Below are 21,352 nucleotides of genomic sequence, written 5' to 3' on the forward strand. Positions count from 1 at the left end.
ACACAATGAGGACCCTCACTGTTCAGGGATTTTGTTAGTGGCAGTGCAGCATATATGTTTATTTTTCTACCCCAGCAGGAGTATCTTTGTCTGTAGAGGATGGCTTTACTCAGCCATTCCTGGGGCTCGCTTTATGCAGTTTCTTTGCTCTCCATCAGGCCCCAGCAGGAATGGTTATGCGCACATATGCCATAGGAGGATCAGCAGCTGCGTGTTGAACTGCACATCTTCTGGTAATCGTGCTTGGTGGGAGAGGGATAGAGGGGAGAAGCACCTTGATGGACTGGCCAAGCAGGAAACTCCAGGGTTGTGCTTGTTGCTTAAAGGTCTATAGCACTGGCACACAAAAAGTAAGCATCTGTGAAGGTGATGTTTCTATCTGCTTTTTGCTTTCTGTTTTAACAGTTGTTCAAAGTTGGAAGATTTGCCAGCAGAGCAGTGGAACCATGCCACAGTTCGCAATGCCTTAAAGGAACTGCTCAAAGAGATGAATCAGAGCACATTAGCCAAAGAATGCCCTCTCTCACAGGTCAGTGCTTTCAGCAGGCTTAGGGAAAGAAAGATTTGCAAGACCCAAAGCTCATATTTGTTCTGTAAAGGGCCTACGCTAAACAATTCCATAAGTACCAAATAAATTTCTTGTTTTGTTTAGAAAGGAGAAATACTAATTAATATGTTAAATGGTATCTTTACACCATGTTTTCTTAGTGGGTTGCCACGTAAAAATTATGAATTAATTGATTGGTTTTCATAGAGATGTAAATCCATTATTTACATTTTTATCTGAACTATTGCAGTAGATCTAATGATCCTCAAATACAAGATTCGAATGGCTTCCCACTAGCAGAGGCTTGCCTTCCCCCTTAACCCATGGGTAGCTCTCATCAGCCTGCACCCATGATAAAAAGTATGCAGTTTTAACAGTTGTGCCCCAATTTCTAGGAAACAGCAACAAAGAAATGTATTTGTAATTATGTTAAAAAAAGAACAAAAACTCAGCCTCATTCTCCATGACTGCTTTTTAAACAGCAGTGATGTCATGTCTAAGACACAGGTTCCTACAGATGTCATGAGCTCTATTTGTACTTTAGATTGTCATAATGAGACATTCATAAAAGTTTTATGACTTACTTCTCCTTGCCTCGCAGAAAAAACAGAATAACACTTTAGCACCCAGACCAGGTAACTTTGCTAGGCATGAAAAAGATATATTGCCTTCTAAAATGTGTACTAGAATCAGGTTAATCTGTCCATTGTGTCTTTTAAAAGTCAAAACATGGGTAATTCCAGCTTCCTAAAAATCCAATGCTTTGCTGCTCATATCCATCATTTTTCTCCTGTGATTGTCTGCCTTCCACTGCACTGTATGTTCATCCTGCAATTCGTGATCCAAAGCCTCCATGAACCAAGAGAATTCTCTCTGTTCACCACAAATTTGCCTCGCTGTGTTATGATTACAACTCCAGGGAAAGCACAGAGGTAAAATATGGAGCTGGTAGGAATCACATTCTTCACTTTCTTTAGCCATGTGGGATCTGCAGAACTAACAGGAATTGGAAGGGTTTTTTAAGGAAAAGCCTCAGAACTTGCTGATTTAGTAAAGGAGTAACAGACACTGTAGATATGCACAGTGTGGCATACGCATTGAATACGAAAGTGTTTTCCATTTCACACAATTTAAGTGTAATTTTTTAAAATAGAATTATCTGTAGAATCTGGTCAGCTAATGATGATTGCAGCATATGGTTGTCTCTGCCCAGTCTTCTTCAATATCCAGCATAACTAAACTATGCATAGTTTCATATACAGAATTCATTTGTTGTCTGGGTCTGTTTCCTCCCACTTCAGTTTCAAAGCCTACCAGGTGGAAACACTGCAGTTGGTTTACTCCTGTAGGCTCAGTCTGACATATATTTACAAAATTACTGATGGCAGAAGTGTAGCAGCCAAAATCCTTACCCCAGTATTTATTTAGCAGGCAAAGCTAAGAGGAGATCTTTCTGTAGGAAATTGAACTTGCTTACTGTTAAGCACAGGTATAAATGACCTTGGGTAGTGACTAACTCTTGAACTGAGACTCTGCAGAATTGTGTCATTATTATTATTGCCATAAAAAGTTTCAGTCTCTTTTGGTTTAGCTCACAAAATGCAGAAGATACAATGGAAGGTTGTATAGAAGCTGTCTATTACCATCATCTGAATATGCCTCTAATACAATTCCTTCTCCCAAATCAGTTTTAAAAAAATATCGTGCCAAATGTGAAATGTCATTACAACCCCCTTGTGGTTAATATATTATTGACAGCAGCAAATTGCAGAGTGGTCTCTTAGGAGTGAGACTGCAGAGTGAATGCTGCTGTTTATTAATGTGTTCACAGTGCCTCAAGTACAGAAGCAGAGAGGGGCAGCGTGGGGAGCTCCCGCTCCCACCAGCGACGGTGCTCCGGCTCTGGTTCTCAGTGCCCGAGCTCTCCAGGCAGCCCAGATGGGGATTCTGATTGCTGCTAATGGGAAATGTAATCATTCACTTTGATTTTAAATTGTTCTGTTTTTTTTCTGCTAGGTGTATTACATGTCTGCAGCTTAGCTACCCTTAGCCTACAGCTCCCGTTCAAACAAATAAATCCCGGTTAACCAAGCTGGGGGGATGGAGGGTACATAGGGGGAGTGTGTGTGGCAGAAAGAAATCCAATTATTTCAGTATTTCCATCTTTTCATAGCGATCTGTCTTTCCTGTGCCGTATCACTCATTTCAGCACTGACCATGCATTTTTGTCTCTCTGCTGGAGCAAGCTTTATTAGGACATGTGTGTCCCATGTTTTTCTCCTTGAACTTACTGCACCAGATTTTCTTTGTGTGGATATTTCTTAGCTCCTGGTCTAAGTAGTTTTCATTGAACATGGCTGTCATGGCCACACACATACCAAACATATCTGCTGCTTTATTCTTTTATTTATTATTTTCCCAGAAATATTATGCATTATTTAGAAGTTTGCAACTAGTGAGTGATTTTTTTCTCCCATTCTCTTTTAAATGGATATTTCCTTTCTCCAGACTTATCAAGATTCCTAAGAGAAATACCCCTAGTGTTTCTTTATATATAATAGTGAGGATATGTGGTCTGAAAATTGTTATAGTTCTTTCCCCTGCAGAAGAGAATCTGTCCTGGGATTTTTTTCACCAATGGTTGATTTATTGTTTGATTTTACTTTATTTATTTAATTTAAGTTTTGCTTTCTCAAGTAAAGGTTAATGGGTTAATATATTCTCTGATATTTACTGTCATGATTTCAGTAGTGTTGATTTCTTGTAGACCTAGATGATTTGGAGAAGAAACCTCCTTCCCCAAAAAAATAAATAAAACTAAGACAACCAAACTGATATGTAGATGGAGCTCAACAATTCCCCCATCTTTCTTTAGTGAATGGAAATTTAACTGAAGTGATGCAAAAAAACCCCCAGGTTTGCTCAACTTTGTTCAAAAACCCTCTTCAGCAAAGGCGGTCGCCATGTCAGGCTTTCAGAATTCTATTGCTTGTTAAAATGCTGTAGAGCAAGGGAAGATTTATGGGCAAGGAATTGCTGCTGACTGCCACAATGCTAGGTTTATGTCTCAAAATATTGATTTTAATTAGAAAATTGAATCTCAGTTTTAGAAATTGGAGCTGCTACTTAATGCTCTTACTTCATAGCCTGCAAACTCTACTGCAGTGCACCATAGCACTCTTTGAGTGGAAAAGGCAGAGTGAAAAGGCAGAAGGGCATCTTCAGTGAAAGTGAAATTACCTATTGAAGACTGAAAGTAATCTGTATCACCCAGTTATCTTAAGTTGTTCAGTTTTGCTCACTTTTTTTAAGTTCCTAAAACTCAAGAGTTAGGGACAGAGTCCTGTGATACTGCAGTGAGCAGGACAGGAGGCTGGGTGAATCTGGCAGAGGGCAGGGATGATTTTGTTTTTAAAGCATTGTTAAATGCATTGAGCCAGTGCATAAGCCTTGTAGCTTTCCAGAGATGTCCAGGAGCTCATAGGCCAGAGCTTGAAGCCATGGTTTGACCTGTGAGATCATCCTTGCTCTCTCCCCTTGGTGCAGAAAGGTTGCACAAGGTGCCCCAGCTTTCTCTGAGCTCGACATATGTGCAGAAGGAGGGCATGAGGAAAATAAAATACTGTGGAGAAGGTGCATTGACTTCCATGTGTTGGTGTTGTTAGATTGCATTTCCTGGGTGACAGTGCAGTACATGTGCTGAGAACAGTTTGACCCTGGAAGAGTTCAGAAAGGGGAAAAGGACAGCAAAATGTTGTTAAAGGGATGCCTCCTCTATAGCATGGAGGAAGGGAAGGGAAAAATAGAATGGAAGAACTACCAGTAAAGAGGTTATTTGACACCCTATGGGCAGAAGCACCCCAGATATAAAATATCCTTTTTATTGGTATCAGGTGCTGGAAAACCAGTCTGCAGCCGTCTCTTCATTCAGCTTGTATGGAGTTGCTTAGGGGGAATTTGCAGAGTAGGGAGGGGTGCTGGTTAGGCAAGTGATATTTCAGTTTTGTTGAGCTTTCTTGTGGGTTTTGACTGCTCTATGTTGTAGTATGTGTAGTTCCCTGTGCTCTGAATGGCGCTGCTAATTTCTCTTCTGGGTGATTCTTCACACAAGGGCTAATCACACGTTTCTGTAAATTATATTAATTTAACTTATTTGCCTAACTGTTGTTCTGCACCAAGTAGCACGGATGTTCTCCAGTTCTTGGCTGTGCGGTCTTGCTGCATTTGGAAGCAGAACAGAGACATCTGAAAAGCATTATTTAGATTATGCATGCTGGAGCATCTAATCTTACCTTTAGGACCTGGTTCCTAAATTGTGCTTGGTGCAGTGAGTGTGTGTTCCTCGGCACGGCACTGCCTGTTGTTACGCAACTGAAGTTTGGCTATTGCAGCATCACAAGTACAAAGCAAAGTACAACTTCCCCCCCAGCCTGAGCTGCAGGTCTCAGTGTAGGTTTGTACTACATTTTTATACATAATTGTGCAAAGTAACTATTATTGTGATTTTATTCATGGCTGGGCATATAGACTGGAGAATAAAACCAATATTTTGTACTCATCAGATGATTCTTTTGGGTTTAAAGTCACACATGGATGATCATTATGCACTTGTGTGTCATTTGCTTTCCCTGGAAAAGATTTCTAATCATGGAAGATGTTTTAAATCACTTTTTGTTTTTCTTTCTATACTTCCAGAGTATGATTTCATCCATTGTAAATAGTACATACTATGCCAATGTGTCAGCAACCAAGTGCCAGGAGTTTGGGAGATGGTACAAAAAGTACAAGAAGATTAAAGGTAAATTGCGGTTTTTTTGTTGCTTTCCAAGTTCTTGAAATTCTGCTGACAGTTTGAGATTATTTGATTTAAATAAAAGTAATAATAAGCAATAATAATATTTGTGAATTTGTCTACAAAGAGGACACAGTCACAGCACATTTGAAATTAAATCTGATACTTTACAAACAAGGCTGGCATAAAAACACAGGACACAAAACATGCTTAAAATATCCCATTTCGCTGTGCTGAAAGATCAGCTGTGTTTTGAATTAAGCAAAAACATTTTGGAAAGAAAGCGTTCTAGTATCTCAGGATTTAAAAGTTAAATTACTATGTGAGTTGCTCTAGTTTTGTTTTGTTTCTGAAAGCTAAAAACCTGACTTTTAAAGTTATATGTGCCCTTGTTCTCTGTTCTCAATACTGCAAAGTGTACTGGCATTCCTGCTGTATTTTGTTCTGTGGAATCTGGATACGGAGGATTTAATACTGATTGTTGGGAGACACTTACAAATAGCAAGGTGCTGCACCCACTGAAGTGATGAGAAAAATAGCCCATTGTATGTATTTTTTCTATAATGAAATTGTATTAGTAGGTCTGTAGTGACTGAGGCAGTAAAATTATTCTGAATTCATCCCATTCTCACCACTGAACTGTCTGATCACCTGTCAGTGGTGTACAAAATGATGTGACAAGCATCCATCATACGTGGTTTGTTCTATTCCTTTCCTTTAGCAAGGGACTTAAGTATGCACCGGACTATTTGTTTTAGTAGGTTTTTTTGAGTGGATTTTTTTTTTTTCATAATTCCACCTGGGACCTCTCTCCCCACATCTCCATCACCCTTGGAGATTAGTTGTATGCTGGGGTAGGGTTTTTCCATAGTTTTTCTCTCTCTCTTACACCACTGAACAGAAGATTCATTGTCTGAAAGAAGGCACAGACTGTAATTTCTGTCTGTGATCCTTTCAATAGCCAGGAAAATCATAACAGAATTCACAAACATTATGAAGAAATAGGATAATGTCATATCCTTCCTGAGAAGCCATTGTATTTTCCGTTGTGTGAGGATTACCACCTTTCAAAAAGAGTGTGCTGTCTTTCCTCCTAAAGGGCTGGGAAGCATAAGCCAGGAAAGGTTGCTTGTTTTGTTTCCTTAGGACAGACTAGAAATCTGCATAATAATACCATAAAAAGTGTGCTGCTTTAGCTAGGAACACATGAAACAAAATTGCATGAAACATCAGAACAAGTTCTGAGGCATCTGGTTTTGCTTTGCACATCTGGCTTGTGCAGAGCATACCTGTAAGACACTCATGCCTGGGCTCTCAATGATTAATTTTCAGTAGGGGAAAAAAGAAAGAATGTTCTGTGGTGAAATTATTTGTATCTAGAAGGAAAATTGTCCAGTCAGGATTGGGGTAACAGTGCAGGCAAGGAAATGGTGATGTTGCTTTTCACCTACTAAGATGGTTTAGGCTAGAAGTAAAAATGTTGATTGGACATTTTAGTATGTGGCTACCCTCATGCCAAATAAACTGGATATTTTGTTTTCTCTGTAAATTGCCATTGTGTGACTCAGAAGTGTTTCTTTTCTCTAAATGGTGTCTCTTAATAACAGAATTTTATTCAAAGTGCTTTAACATATCCTCTTGGTTAAAAAGCAATCAAAAGAATCAAACAGCTTCAAGGTCATCACCATTCGCTTTTACTTGATGTTCTGGGAGAACAGAAATAGGCTTTTTTTTTTTTTTTATTTCTTTTTTCAAAACTGGGCAAGGGTGCCAGTTGCAGAGGCACTGGAAGCACTTAACTGTAGTGTTCTTAACTGTAGAGACACTACTACAGCTTCTGAGTATTTCTAGTACACTGTTGTCTTCTACTTTCTTCCACTCTTAGAGCTTATGCTCTTAATTTTTCTTTACTTAGTAAGTGCACAGTTAAATTTTTAAGTGCAGTAAAAGCAGAATGAAACCTCAATCAAAAGGTCAAGGATCCAAACCCGAAGAGTTTGCCAGATAACTCTGTATCTGTGCTATTCAGAGACACAGCCAGTCGTTGCTGCTTGGAAGTTTATGTGTGTGTTGGTAGGAGGAGAAAAAGGAAGGTTAAGGTATGTGTGAAGTAAACACAAGCTGCTATAAAGCAGTTCAAGTAGTGTTGATTCATCAACCATGAGTGGGAGAGAAAACAAAGAGTCTGTGGCAGGTACAGTGGTGCATAGAGAATAAACAGCAACTTCAGAGCAGTAATCTTAACTGCTTGCAAACAGAAAGACTTCTGCACTTTAGGTAGTTTCAATTTCTCATCATCTCTCATTTAATGTTGTTTTGTTTATTTTCTATAGCCAGATAGTCCTGCAGGACAGCTCAGTTAATGTGCAGAATCAGTGACTCAAGTTACATGCATCAGTCATCGAGTGCTCCTTTAATAATATTTTAAAAAGGACTTCCATGAAGGTGAATGGATGATGCAGTGATTTGTTTTTTGGGCTGTAACCGGATAGATTAGGTAAAATTATGATTTAGAGTTCTTGGAACCAGCACCCGTATCCTTGTGTAACTCTAGAGCTGGTTACTAGAAAGTAAAAGCAAAAAACAATTCACATGAGCTGTGGTAAATACAAAATAAGAAGGGGCTTCAAAATAACTTTATTGACGTTGCAAACTAAATGCAGCCCAGTGTTAAATGTGTTTCCTATTATCTGCTAATGTCTGTTTTAATAAAACAGTGGGAACTAAATGGTTGCTTCTTAATCAAAACCATGATTTCCTAAACATAAGCTATGTGATTCTGTTACAAATTGCCACATATAGATCTACTAGGTCAAACTTTTTTCCTTTCTCATAGAAATAAATAAACAGTAAATTAATTATACTCTCTGGAAGATCAAAGTAATTACAACCAAAGACAGACAGAAAATAAAAAGTTCTCTGGAAAAAAAGAAAAAAAAGAAAAGCATCAGGTTGCTGAGTGCATAGCTAATGTTTAAATAATATAAGAAAGTGAACAATCAATAATTCGATATCATTAGCAACAGATGTAAAAGCTGTACACAAATGGTATTGTATCAAATCTCAAGTAAACATTCTCAGTGTGCATTCTGTTGAACTCACCAAAAAGACAGCTAAACTACTTATGATCATAACTCTAAAAAAGTTTTCAGTTAGTTCAGCTCAGCATGTCAATTTTGTCTTGTGTCAGCTGATGCTAGAATAAAGTTCTGCTTTAATTTTTTTTCTCCCACCCTGCCCTGTCCACTGAAGGTTTTAAAACGTTCACAGTTTACTCAGCAGCACAAGAGTTAGTGTACAGGCAGATCTGGGAATTAGCAGATATGAGGATGGAGGCTTTTTGTCTCCTCCTGGCCCTGGGTCTGCCACGTGGGGTGTGTGTGAAGATGTGAGGGAGATTATAATGGGATGTCCACTCTTTCCAGTGTCTCTGGGATACATGTATATATTTGAATAAGAGCTTATATTGAAACCAGTTATAATGGAATGTGTACAGTGGTTGGGAAACAAAAGGCTTAGCAGTTCTACTCTGGGCTTTTTGCCTTCATGGGTGTCTGTAATCACTTGAGGTGGTAATTAAGCTATTTAGTATGTGTTGTAATTTTGTTCAAAATATGCACCATGAATTAATCTAAGATTGCTATGTGAAGCCTCTTTCCCCCTTTTTTATTTACTTTTTTCATTTTTTGTTTGAGGGATGCAAAACCTTATAGTACAAAGTTGTGCCTACATGACAAGGCCTAATTATGTTTAAACCTGCCTCAATGAAGAATCAGAGATGCCCCTTTTTTACTAAAGAATACATACTAATAAATGACAACTATAGACCAAAGGCTCATTCCAGTGGTTCTCAAGCTGCTTTTCTCCTGCCCAGTCCCACGGGGATGCTTTTCTTAGTCTGAGAAGTGCTTGTCTGAATTCTCTAGAAGCTGAACTTGCTGAAGCTGGGAGAAGGCATTTAACATTTTTGAAATGTGGGATTTTAATAATTGCTTGAAAGGTTTGCGTTGATTTTAAATTTGATTAACAAATAGATACAGGAATAAAAACAACACTTTGTAAGTAACTATATATGTGTGTGTGTGTGTGTATAGATGGATGGATGGATGGATGGAGAGAAGTATTTCAGGACTTAATAATGCAGTTCAGGTAATTCTCAAGAGATAAAACTCGTACCAGTTACCTACTTGTGTCCCAGTGTTTTGGGTTCATAGCATTTAGAATATTTTTTAGCTCTCTTTCTCAATAGATTTCACTTCAAAGTGTCATGCTTTCTATTTTTATCAGAAGGACTATCACTGTATCACAATTCTTTCACAACTGAAAATCTTAACTGGTGTGAATATTTTCTTTTTGCCTGATGACACAACTTCGCTTAGTGGGAGGAAGTTAGAAAGGCAGCGGGAAGAAATAAATACATTGTGGACTTAAAATTAAAAAGACATACTTTTTTTGTCTGCGTATGAAGAACGTGTCATCTTTGCTCCTGCCATCAGTGTCTGTCAAAATATAGCTTTCTGTGGATGTGAGTTTTGAGACTGTGGCTGTCTCAAAGTTTTTGGGGAATGATGAGGCTTTTCAGTTTAAAGGAGGAGGCCTCAATTATTTCTGTTTCAACAGATCAAGAATGTAAGAAAAAGCTTTCATAGCTTCCTTAAATTGAGAATCTGCTTTGGCTCCTCTTTGATTTTTCCAATATTACTGATTTGTTGTTTATTTGCTCTTTTATTCTTGAAAGTTTGTTTGCTTACTTCCAGTAATGGATAGACTGAGCAATCTGTTTTTCTTTTAATGTGTTCCTAGAGGCCAGTGTAGGTTCAGAGAGGTTAGAAACATGATTCAGAAGGGCTCCCAGCTTTCTTATTTCCAGGCTGAAGGAACTGAGGGTTGCAGCACAGTGATAATGCCAGTGTGAGCCTAGGGAAAACTGTCATTATGTGCTTTGAGGAGGAGTTTTTAATTGTTCCTCTGAAGCAGATGTTGTGGAAGCCTCATGAAAAGGCAAACCAGATCTTTCCCAAACAGTGCTTCTGACTTTTAAAAATACCCTTTTTACTGATACATGCATGTGTATTTACCTCTCTCTATGTAAGTAGAGAGGGGAGGTTTATATATATATTATGTATTTATATGCATACATCTTGACCTTTTGCAGAAATGCTAAGCTTTTTAAGGGAGTACATTTCATATCTTATTTGGATATTAGTTGTGGCTCTGGCACTAAAGCATTTAGGGTCAGCTGTGGGGCTCTTGACATTACTGTAACTTCTCCTTTGTTTACTTTTGCACTCCTTACTGTGTATTCATTTCACTAAAAACAGGACTTTTTTTACTTTCTTAAGTAAAAAGGAGGGAAAATAGCATCAATCACAGCAAACTTGTCAGCATCTAGGTAACATACATGACCTGAAGATCATCTCTTGACTCAGGGACATCCTCTTAGTCAGTGGCCTGCTGTGCTATTTCATGAGGATAGTAGTTCATCAGTTGTCACTAATGATGAGGAAGAAGTGGCCTCTCTTTTTAAATATAAGTTAAAATTGTCAAGAATCAGCAAGAATTATAGACCTCTTGACCACTGTTTTCCTCACCCACATTAGCATTTTGCATTTCAGCATTGTCCATGATGTTAAGTGCCAGTTTGGGGGATTTGTGCCTGTGTATTGTTAAAAGCCAGTTTAGCTGCTGCTGTGTGTTCCAGGGGTGTACGAGTTTTGGCCCTCTTGGCTATTCCTCTCTATAAAGAGGATTAAAACACACCCTTTGGGTTTATTTCATTAAGAATAATTTTTATCTAAGGTAAATGCATATGTGAATCTCATCTTTGCAGAATATCTTCCTTGGCTTGTGGCTGTTTTGGGTGGTGGCTCTCCCTGCTCACAGTGCCTGTGCTGTGGCAGAGGGTACGTGAGATGTGCTGAGTGGCATCTCCTGTGCCTGTGTGTGGCTGGAGCTGCAGCCAGTGCTGCTGTAGGCAACACAGGCCACACAGTAAAGACTGGAAACCCTTCTGTGGAGAAGCTGTCCAGCCACTTGTGCCATGTCTTGCTCAAATGATGTCACTGAACTTTATTCTTTTAAATGTCTCCTGTTCCATTACTGTGCTTTCCTCAGTGAGGACCAGTTGTGTGCTGCAGCTGGAACTTCTGGTCTTTTAAATTTTTAGGAAAGAATGGTCATCTCCATTTTCTAAAAAGAAAACATGTTTTTGTTTTAACCTTTGGAATCTCAAAATTAATTTTCTTTCATATTTCAAAAACTTACTTGTGTGCTGCCAGTGACATGTTAGCTCAGAAGAAAAGTTATTTTTACAAAGTAAGCATTAGTGGAGATTAGTTTGAAACAGGAGGATAACTTGAAGCTTAGGTACAGGCATAAGCTTTCCTATGTGAAAAGCTGCAAAATGTCTCTCTGATCCCATGGATTTCGTAGAATATGTAACTCCAAGAGCAGAATGGCATTCTGTTTACTTGAAATACCTGATGAGTTTGTGTCTCTGACTTAATGATATTTGTGTTCTGTCTCCCTCCTTTCAGCATCTCTGATGTTATGAATCAGGAATACACACATATGTATCCCCCAGAGGGGTTGCACAATTGCCTGGGTCATCTAGGAGGTTTATACCTCTCACAAAAGATTGGGTCTACTGTTACAATAGTTTGACAGGAAGGGAGATACTTCTATATCAAATCTAAACATCAGTCCATCTAAACCAGTACTACCTGTGTTTCTGTCAGGCTGTTGTAACTAATGATTCTGCTGCCTCTCCTTTTCCATTTCACCTGACTAGTATTCATGGGTTAGAGCAGGTGGTCACTAGAATACCTTCAGTATCATGATTTTCTCTGCCAGATGGATCTGGCATGTTGTTTTGACAAACAATGTTAACATGATTATGAAGAACTGAGTTCATACTTCTGTATGTCTCTTGAACCTATACACAAACCCAAAAACCTAAAAATAAGATGATGATTCTTGTCTTCTCACAGGTAGCTTTGGAAACAGTGCAGTCCAGGGGAAGCCCATGTAAAGAATATGACTTCCTAAGCTTAAGCACTGGCAGAAGACATGTTAGCATCCCTGTATCCCTGGGGATGACTTAGAGCTGGTCTTGAGGATAAGGGGTGAGAAGATCAGCTGCACAAAGAGACTCAGCAATGTTAGTACACTCTGCTCAGTTTACCTCAGATTGGTGATTGTTAAAGGCCCACTTTTAATGATGATTCTAAGTAAAAAATAGTAGTGATTTCTGCTTTGGTGGGAAGTGAATGGTTTGCAACTCAACAAAGAACAGACAATGGCCTTTCCTGTCTGTTTTCCATTAGGCTTGGATAAAGGCCTTTGCTACCCACAGCCAGCGGCCAAACAATTTCTGTATGTGCTCTATTTTGAGGTTCTCTGCTGTCCTGCAGGAGTAGGGAGAAAGGTTTTAAAAGTTACAGCTTCTTGTCACATCTGCCTCTCTGTCAACCTGCCTTTCCTCCAGTTCTGAGTGCAGGAACAAGTGGCCTAGGCAGAGATCAGGCACTGAAGCCAGCAAATGACTGTGGGTAAATACAAAGATTAGATGCTGACTGAAAATGAGACTCCTCATATCAGCCCTTTGCACTGAAGTGGTTAAGTGGGCTGTGATTAAAAGAAATAAGTAATTATCCCAATTACAGAGAAAAAGATATGAAATTACCACTTTAAAAGCACCTCGTGTGCTCTGGAGTGGTTCTGTTATTTACAAAGTGGTAGTTCATAATTGTGCAGCAGAAGCAAGAGGACACCCTCTTGGGTGTAGTGCAGCAGCCTTGTCTCTCCAAGGTGGAGCTGGTGCTGTGCTTTGTCCCCCAAGCGTGGCTCCAAAGTTCAAGTCTTGCTCCAGTGAGCAGGATGGTTCTAAGCCAGGAGAAATTGTGGGAACTTTTCTCTCTCAAGCTTAGTGCAGGGGGGTATACCAGAGTTCAGAGCTCTCCCAGCTTGGCCATGACCACTGCTAGAAATGGCTTTTATGATCACCAGGTTTTAAATAATAAATAAAACAAAGAAGCAAACTGAAGCACTGGAGAACAGCCCTGGGTGGTGACATCCTGTCACAATTGAAGCATGGCAATTCTGCCGGCTAGTAACTTATTACAAAACGTTTCTTTACCAGCTTCTTCTTACTCTGGGGCAAAGTGCCTGTGTGCCTGTGGGACTGAAAAGTTCCGGACACGCTGGGTCATGGACGCTGGCGGGTCCTCTGTGTCCCCACTTGCGGTGCAGTGCTGGGAGACGTGTTACACTCTTGCTCTCCCTGCTGCATCCCTTATTGTGCACAGGAATTTGGTTGCCAGTGCTGTCAGTCAATTCAGTGCCACGCATAAGCCCTAAATGCCCCACGGGCTGTTTGTCAGAATGTTCCTATTAACAACTCAGTGCAAATAAAGTGTGAGGGGAAGGGAAGGTGGAGAAATAAATCTTATTTTAAATCTTTTGAGCTGGTTTTATTTTAAATGGAAAGTTGCATGCAGACCACCCCAAGCTATTGTGCTGTGGTCTGTGTCAGCTGCTTGACTGTGCAAGGAAGATTGGGCTAGAGGTTAAGAGCATCACACAGGGGAAGGGTGCACTGAATTCCTTTTGTGCTGGATCCAGGAAGTTTTAACTCAGTATGGAGTTGAAATACAGTGACACACATGGTAATCGTTATAGGATGAGAACAGAATATTCCAATACAGTAACTTGCTGCTCCCATTCTGGGGATTATGTTGGATTTTGACTCTTGTAGAGGTAGTGACATGTTGTAGGGAGGTATAGAAAAATGAAGGGCAGATGCTATTCTAGAGTGCTCTCAGGGCTAATTGCTGAGCTTAGCACAGTATCTGTTGTCCAGACACAAGTCTCTGCCTACCTAGTGATGGGCTTCAGAAGAGTGGGCGGCTCTGCAATATGACAGTGCTGTTGTACTTGATTTAAATAAGCTCTTCAAGCAAAGAACTGCAGAATTGTATACCAAGTGAGTGATGCAGAGAGAAAATGAAAACACTGCAATGTCTTTTGCTGTGGTCACACCACAGATGGAGGTAGGTAACAGCCTCCTGAACCAGCTTTTCTTTAACTACCATAGGCATTACTGGCAGAAGTAGTTTATCAGCAGTACTTGAATGTAGACAGTACATATCCATGGAACCCCTTCCTTCCCAGTAAGGTCCTGCTGCTCTGTCCTCAGATATTTATAGTCCAATCAGTACAGCTTTATATTCCAATCAGTACAGGGCTACAAGAGCTCTGAACATATCCTCAGTTTGAGTAGAACAATAGCAAACAAGGGAAAGACTGTAATTGGGTATGAACATGGAAAACAGAGGATGCAAATGTAAAAGCCCTGTCCCAGGAAGATCTGAGGCTGAATGCTGGTGGCAAAGAAGCTTTGTGGCTCCTGTATCCCTTTCTTCTTAGAGCATTGCTGGCAAGCTGGCCTGTGTCTCAGGACAGTGCCAGCCTCCATCTCCAGGCTGTCTCAGTCTCCTGTTCAACCCTGGAGATCTGGTAACCAATCCATAATTACCAAAGAACAACAGGGAATCAGATATGAACACTGTGTTAGAGAAGGAAAGAGTCTTGAGGAGTTGAGTAATGCACATTTTTTCCATCCAGTGTAACTGCTAATGGTAACCTTTTATTACTAAAGTGGTCGAAGTGACTAGAATTTGGTTTGTTTATAGGGAGTACATGCATGGCTGTGTAGTCTAATGTGATCAAAAAAGGAAAGTGATAATAAGGGAAAAATATACCTATGGAAGCAGTCAGGTGATGTTTCTGTGTAATTCCAAGTAGCACTGTGGAGATTAACAGCCTGGCAGCCTTTTCATCTTAAACTTTATTTTTATAGGGGTTTATAACTTGGCATTGAAGTCAAGAGTGGGTGGAAACTTGGCAAATGTGGTTCAGCCCAGAAAGTGAATGTTATTTATATTTATTTCTCACCAAGTTTTCAAAAACACTTGGTTACTGTTTTTATGTTCTAACAAGTAATAATTTGTTGGTTTCAGTGACTTATTCTCTGTGTGCTCCTCAAACTACAAATAGTTCAGAACTTTTTCAGCTCTTCTGAAACTCCTAGCGGAAGGACTCTTTATTTTTAGGGTTGTCAGTGATGTAGCAGGATGCTCCAAGTATTTAATTACACTGAGCAACAGCTTTATTCTACTTACACTTCCCAAGTAGCTATTGTACCTTTGGAATAATTGCATTTGGCTAGCAACAGTGAGTATTTAATGACGTTACTCAGGTGCAGGCTTAGTGCAGAGAGGCTGAGGAGATGATGGTATGGCCGTGTTGGCTCTGAGTCATCTGTGTTGCAGAACATAGTCTGAGGCTGTGACAAAGCAGCCCCTCCTCACTGCCCAGCCTGCACCTCTGTATTGATGATGGGTCCATCCCTGGAATTAGCACTACTCCTATTGCATATTTCACATTGATGTCGTGTCTGTTCCTGAAGTGGTATAGAGCTTTCTGTGCCTCATTTCAGGGAGGCCTTCTGACATCATGAGGAGCAGCTTTTGAATAGGGATTTTCAGTATTTTCAACAAAATGAAATACTGCATTATGTATCTGACAGCCTGTGAGTAACACAGCAAAATGGTCATTTGCTGACAGTAATATTTGTGTATCACACATTTTGCATTGCCTTTCATAGCTGAAATACAAGTAAACACTTACTTAGAAATTCAGTCGGGTTGAAACATTAGGTTTTGTGGAAAAGTTGAATTCATAGTTTTCTTAGAAATTATTTTGAATTTTTTTAAAGAAGTATTTAATAGAAGGCTAAAGATGTTATGGGATTTTCCTTTTAAAGAATGGGAAGAGTGAGTTAAAATTTCTTATAAGGAAATTCTGGGTATTAGTTCACCTAGTTGTAAAACTCAGTACTTGTGATGTTCCAGAGTGACAGTTCTAAAAATAGTAACTGTGTGTATGCATGTGTTCAGGGCATGACCCTCTCAGCCTTAGATTAACTCTGGAAGGTGAAAAGAGCTGTCTTTCTATTTAGAAGAAAAGAGAGCAAGTCATCAGTAAGCTGTCATTCTGAGTATTAACTGTGTAAAGCTTCAAAGCTTTATATAGATTAGGTTTTTAAAAAGAGTTCAAAACCTCATACAGTTGTTAATCATTACACAAGTTATAACAGTATTATGACCTTTCTGTAATAAATCTTATCTTGTTACTTGCTGAGACCAATACAGGGATGAGGTAGTGGTTTTCTATTGATGACGTGTTCCTAAACACTTACATATCAGATCAATATGAAAATGCCTATTCAATTGCACGTAGGAAGGCTTATGGAATCTGCAGCCTACTGTAAAAGGACTTCTGATTGCTTAAAATTACCTAGGTAGGAGTTATATTTAGCACTTGCTAAACTTCATTTCCTATTTCAAAAGGTACTTTTAGAGGAAATTTAATTTTGTAATGTGTGCATTTAATTTTGCAATTACCTGAAAAGATACTGTGATATTACTAACATAAAATATTTAACAGGGACAATGCACATCAGCATGTAAAACTAGAGTATATGCATTTAGTGTGTACTGTTTAATTTTTTTGTAATGTAATGTCACTTAGAGATCACTGTTGTGCTACGCCAAGTTTTCTTGAGGAGAGTGAAGGCACTTTCTTTCATGTGGGCATTTGTGCAAAGTGCTTTAAAGTTTCTGGACAAACTCACGGCAATGAGGCTTTGGCTATAGGAACCATAGCTTCAAACTTTTCTCATGTGTGAATTTCACTGTTTTGTAATATGCTTTCACACAACCAGCATGAGTCTGCTGTGGTGCACCTGGGTGAGCTGATGGTACCAGGAGGGTTTATCCACACACAGTGCAAGCTAGAGTTTATGTGGAAAGATAATAGTTGCCAAGTTTGTAATGAGAAGCAGTGTCATGAGCTGCACAGGTAATGGCCTTGTTTCCATTTGGTTTGTGTGAGTGGATACCAGTTTGAGTTTCTTTCCTTTACCTAGATTCCAGTGATTCTGAAACACTGGTGACTTTTAAAGGTTAATCAATCTGCTGTGACAAATTCAAATGTTAGTAATGGTGTAAATGGAAGTATCCAAGCTTTTTATCTTTAGGAAAGGAGGCTGGGGAGGATACCTGCTGCTGGCTTACAAGAAGTGTTCATGAGCTGTGGATGAAGCCTGGGAAGTCCAAAAGAATGTGAATTATTCTTGTTGCTTTTACTTTGTGTTTCTTTTGCTTATGTTTCTATGATACTTCTTTGCAATTGTAGACTTAGAAAGTAAAGCAGGTGCTGTTGTGTGCAGTCACCTGCAATGTAATCCTTGCCCTAAGTGCAAACTGAAATGACAGCAAGCTAATTTTTCTCTTTTAACAGTGGAAAGAGTGGAAAGAGAAAACCTTTCAGACTATTGTGTTCTTGGTCAACGTCCCATGCACTTACCAAATATCAACCAGCTGGCAACTTTGGGAAAATCTAATGAACAGTCTCCTCATGGCCAAATTCACCACAGTACTCCAATCCGAAACCAAGTGCCAACGATGCAAACCATGATAAACCCTGGGCTCCTGTCTCCTCAGCTCAGTCCACAACTGGTGAGGCAGCAGATAGCCATGGCCCATCTGATAAACCAGCAGATTGCTGTCAGCCGACTGTTGGCTCACCAGCACCCACAGGCTATCAACCAGCAGTTCTTGAATCATCCACCCATCCCTAGAGCTGTCAAACCAGAGCCATCAAATTCATCGGTGGAAGTCTCTCCAGATATTTACCAGCAAGTCAGAGATGAGCTGAAGAGAGCCAGTGTGTCTCAAGCTGTCTTTGCAAGAGTAGCATTCAACCGCACACAGGTACCCATTTCTGTTCTATAACCAAGAAGGGCAAAGCTGTGGCTCTTGTGGGGCTGTATGGTTGTTGCAGGTCAGGGCAGGGGGCATGCCATAGAAACAGGTCAAACCACTCTCAGTTTGTTCTCTAGTCTCTTTGTCAGTTTTGAACAAGGCTGTTTCTTCCTGGAACAGCTGTTTGTTTGCATTTGGCCACTCCTGTGCCATTACCTGAGCTTTGTTCTCTAGCAGTCATTCTGCTCATGGGAGTTCTTCCCTGAGCTCATCTCTGTGGTTTTAAACTTCCACATTTGCCACTGCCTGATTGCCAGAAAGAAGTAATAAGAGACTGAGAGTCAGAGGTGTTTTTGGGATTCCTTCTGATGCTTCCTCAGTTCCTTCCTGTGATGCCACAATTAGTGCCATAGGCTGCTCCCAGAAGAAATGTGTAAGGAAAGTATGCTGGGAAAAGGATCTGCCTTTTGTAGCAGATTCTTGTTTGCTTTCATGCATCTGACAGGTTCTCTCACTCACCTATTGAAATGCCGATGTTGAAGTGATTGCATGGTAGTATCAGCTTAAGCCTGGCAGGTGGAGTACCCCGGGTGAGTGTGTGCTCCGAAGGACAGGCCATTTACATTTATCCTGCAGGATACAACATGTGGTCTCTCAATTGTGATACTCTGTAGCAATGCTTAAGAAATGGAAAGTGGCTTAATATTCAATATTGGTATGAATTCTTTTGTGTAGCTGGAGTTGTTATTTGAGGTAAGATTCACCAGCCAGAGAAAAAAAGGGGGAGTGTATATCTCTAAGTCCCTTGCCCCATACAGTGCCTTCGTCTGTTCTCCTAGATTAATGATTTTCTTTGGCACTGCCATTTTGGAAATGCCATGTTATGAGGGAACTAATTAAAGTATGGAGCACATTTTATTACTTCCCTTCTTCCATTAAATTCGTAAGATGGCTGCACTCAGAAAAAACACTTGAGTTCTGGGGTTAGCCTTGAGGATATCAAATGAAAACTACATAGGAATGTATGAGTATTTCCTCTTTAAAATGCTGCTTTTAATTTGGAAAAGCTTTTCATCCCTCTGGGATCATAACCTGTTGTATATAAAGCCTGGTATAATCAAGGTAGATGGTATTGACAGAATGACATACTCTGAACTGGAGCAAGAGGTCAGCAATAACATTCCCAGTGAGGGTTTTGTCACTGTCAAGGAACATGAAGCTCTCCTTTAGCCACACTGGGAGACCTGGGCTGGTAATGCCCAAGTTTGCTACTAAATCAAAGGCTCATTCCCCACCAAGAAAGATATTACCTGCTTCTGTTCAGGGTATTAAGAAGAGGGGTTCAGGCAACCAGTATTGCACTGCATAATAGAAGGTGTGGGATATTCCCACACATCCATGGTAGAGATGCAAACTCTGTAAAAGACACTTGGAGTCTTTTCCAAGTCTACTCTCACCTGCTTGCATCCCCCCTACTGCCTCTGAGGTACGGAGAGGCGTGTGTTTCTCTCTGGAAAGGTATGGGTTTGTTGCATTTTACAGAAGAGCCAGCCTTGGAAACTGGAGGTCTGCTGATTCTCCTGATGGTACCAAATAATAGATGCTGTGTGCCAGCCAGCTAATAATGGCATTAATCACTGCATTATGGGCCACTGCTTAATCTTTCTTCATGGTAGCTCTGTGGTGCACATTAGCCTATAATTAAGTATAGCTTCATGAAATATGTACTGTGAGGCTTGTTTAATAGATAAACTATTCTCTAATTTATTTTAAAGTCCAATGACCTACATACTCAGTGCTGAAAAGCCCCTTCTTACTAACATTATTTCTCCCCTGAGACCTTCCATCTGAGCAAATCTGTTAAATGAAGTAGAGGAAGCTTTGATCCAAACTAGGCTAAATCCAGCAGAACAAGTGGCTGACACTTGTATGTGTGTGTGGGAGGGAGAACGTGAGGAGGGTCAGAAGATGGAGAGATGAAATTGTATGGTTTGTGAAACATCCTCTTGGAGTTGGAAATACATAACTGAAGACAGCAATATTTGCTTATACCTGTGGCCGTGTTGTCTGCACACATGAAAACAAAGCACTTCAGGCTGTGTGACAAGTTCTGTACATTCCCTACGTACATGGACTGTAGAGGGTGAGGAGGTTTTAGTGCACGGAGGGAGCTGATGTCTCTCCTTGGTCTCAAACAGTGCAGTGAAGTCAAAAGGCTGTCAGTACAGTGCAGTACTGGTCCAGTGCAGGCTGGAGTTCTCAAAACCTGCCTACCTGGCTGAAGCCTGCATTGTCTGTACATCAGGATAACTTCTAGGTGATGGGTAGCCCCTGAAAGCATGCATTGGCCAGTGGAGATACTGAGAAATGGGAGGCAAGACGAGGGGGACTGATGGCCAAGGCTATAAACTTCTTCCTGGAGGAGAATACACACATGGAGTTTGGCCCATCTTTGGGGCAGAGTCCTTGTACCATCCTGCAGTTTATTGTCTCCTAATATAGCATTCAGATTGCGACCAAAAGGTTGTAATAATCAGAACTTGCTTATTGCAGGTTGTAATGTTTTGATAAATTGGTAGGTGATGTTGGTTACAGAAAAAAGTAGGACTGAGAGGACTCTTTTAAAGGAACTGCGTGGAAATGCACCTTGTGCTTTGCTGGAAAGCTTTTCAGCATATCTGGAGGGGCTGAAGTGATCCCACTCTTCAAAATACAAACTGGAGAATAGATAATTTGAATCCTGTTCTGCATAAAGGAGATGAGCATTTATTCTTGTCCTCGTTTGCTCAGCATTCCTCTTTGCTGCAGGCTCTTGGAGCTGTAGTCAGGACAGTTTACTGGGCCCTTCGTAAAGAGTCCAGACAATTTAAATCACTTGATCAGTGAACTGCTGCTCTCCTTGGGAGTGCCCAGTGGACTGCAAAGCCTACAGACTGAAGGAGTGTTTTGGTTTGTATCTTTCTCTTTTTGCAAGCATCTTTTTTTTTGCCAATGTTGTGATGCGATAGCCAAAACTAGTAAAATGTTTGGGCAAGCGGCCAGTGCTTGTTTAACTGAACAGCCTCCGAAACGGGAAATATTCTTGAATCTGAGGCTTTTTAAATCAAGTCATTGTGAGACCAGATACAAAGAGATCCGGATAAAAGCTCCATCATGTCCAGGCTGCTTGTAACCTTCTTCCCAAAG

The 21,352-nt window shown here is 40.2% G+C and overlaps 1 protein-coding gene across 1 annotated transcript in view; it reads left to right on the top strand.

The window, feature by feature from the left end:
* The window catches only part of SATB2 (SATB homeobox 2), a 128,520-nt gene that overhangs the window by 57,992 nt on the left and 49,176 nt on the right, over positions 1-21,352 (top strand). The window contains exons 5-7 of the mRNA XM_041473489.1: positions 406-529; positions 5,243-5,345; positions 17,703-18,175. Of these exons, the coding sequence (XP_041329423.1) occupies positions 406-529; positions 5,243-5,345; positions 17,703-18,175 (700 nt within the window). The remainder of the gene's footprint in view (positions 1-405; positions 530-5,242; positions 5,346-17,702; positions 18,176-21,352) is intronic.

This window comes from Pyrgilauda ruficollis, unplaced genomic scaffold (assembly GCF_017590135.1).
Source record: "Pyrgilauda ruficollis isolate IOZ18807 unplaced genomic scaffold, ASM1759013v1 scaffold3, whole genome shotgun sequence".
Classification (NCBI taxonomy): Eukaryota; Metazoa; Chordata; class Aves; order Passeriformes; family Passeridae; genus Pyrgilauda; species Pyrgilauda ruficollis.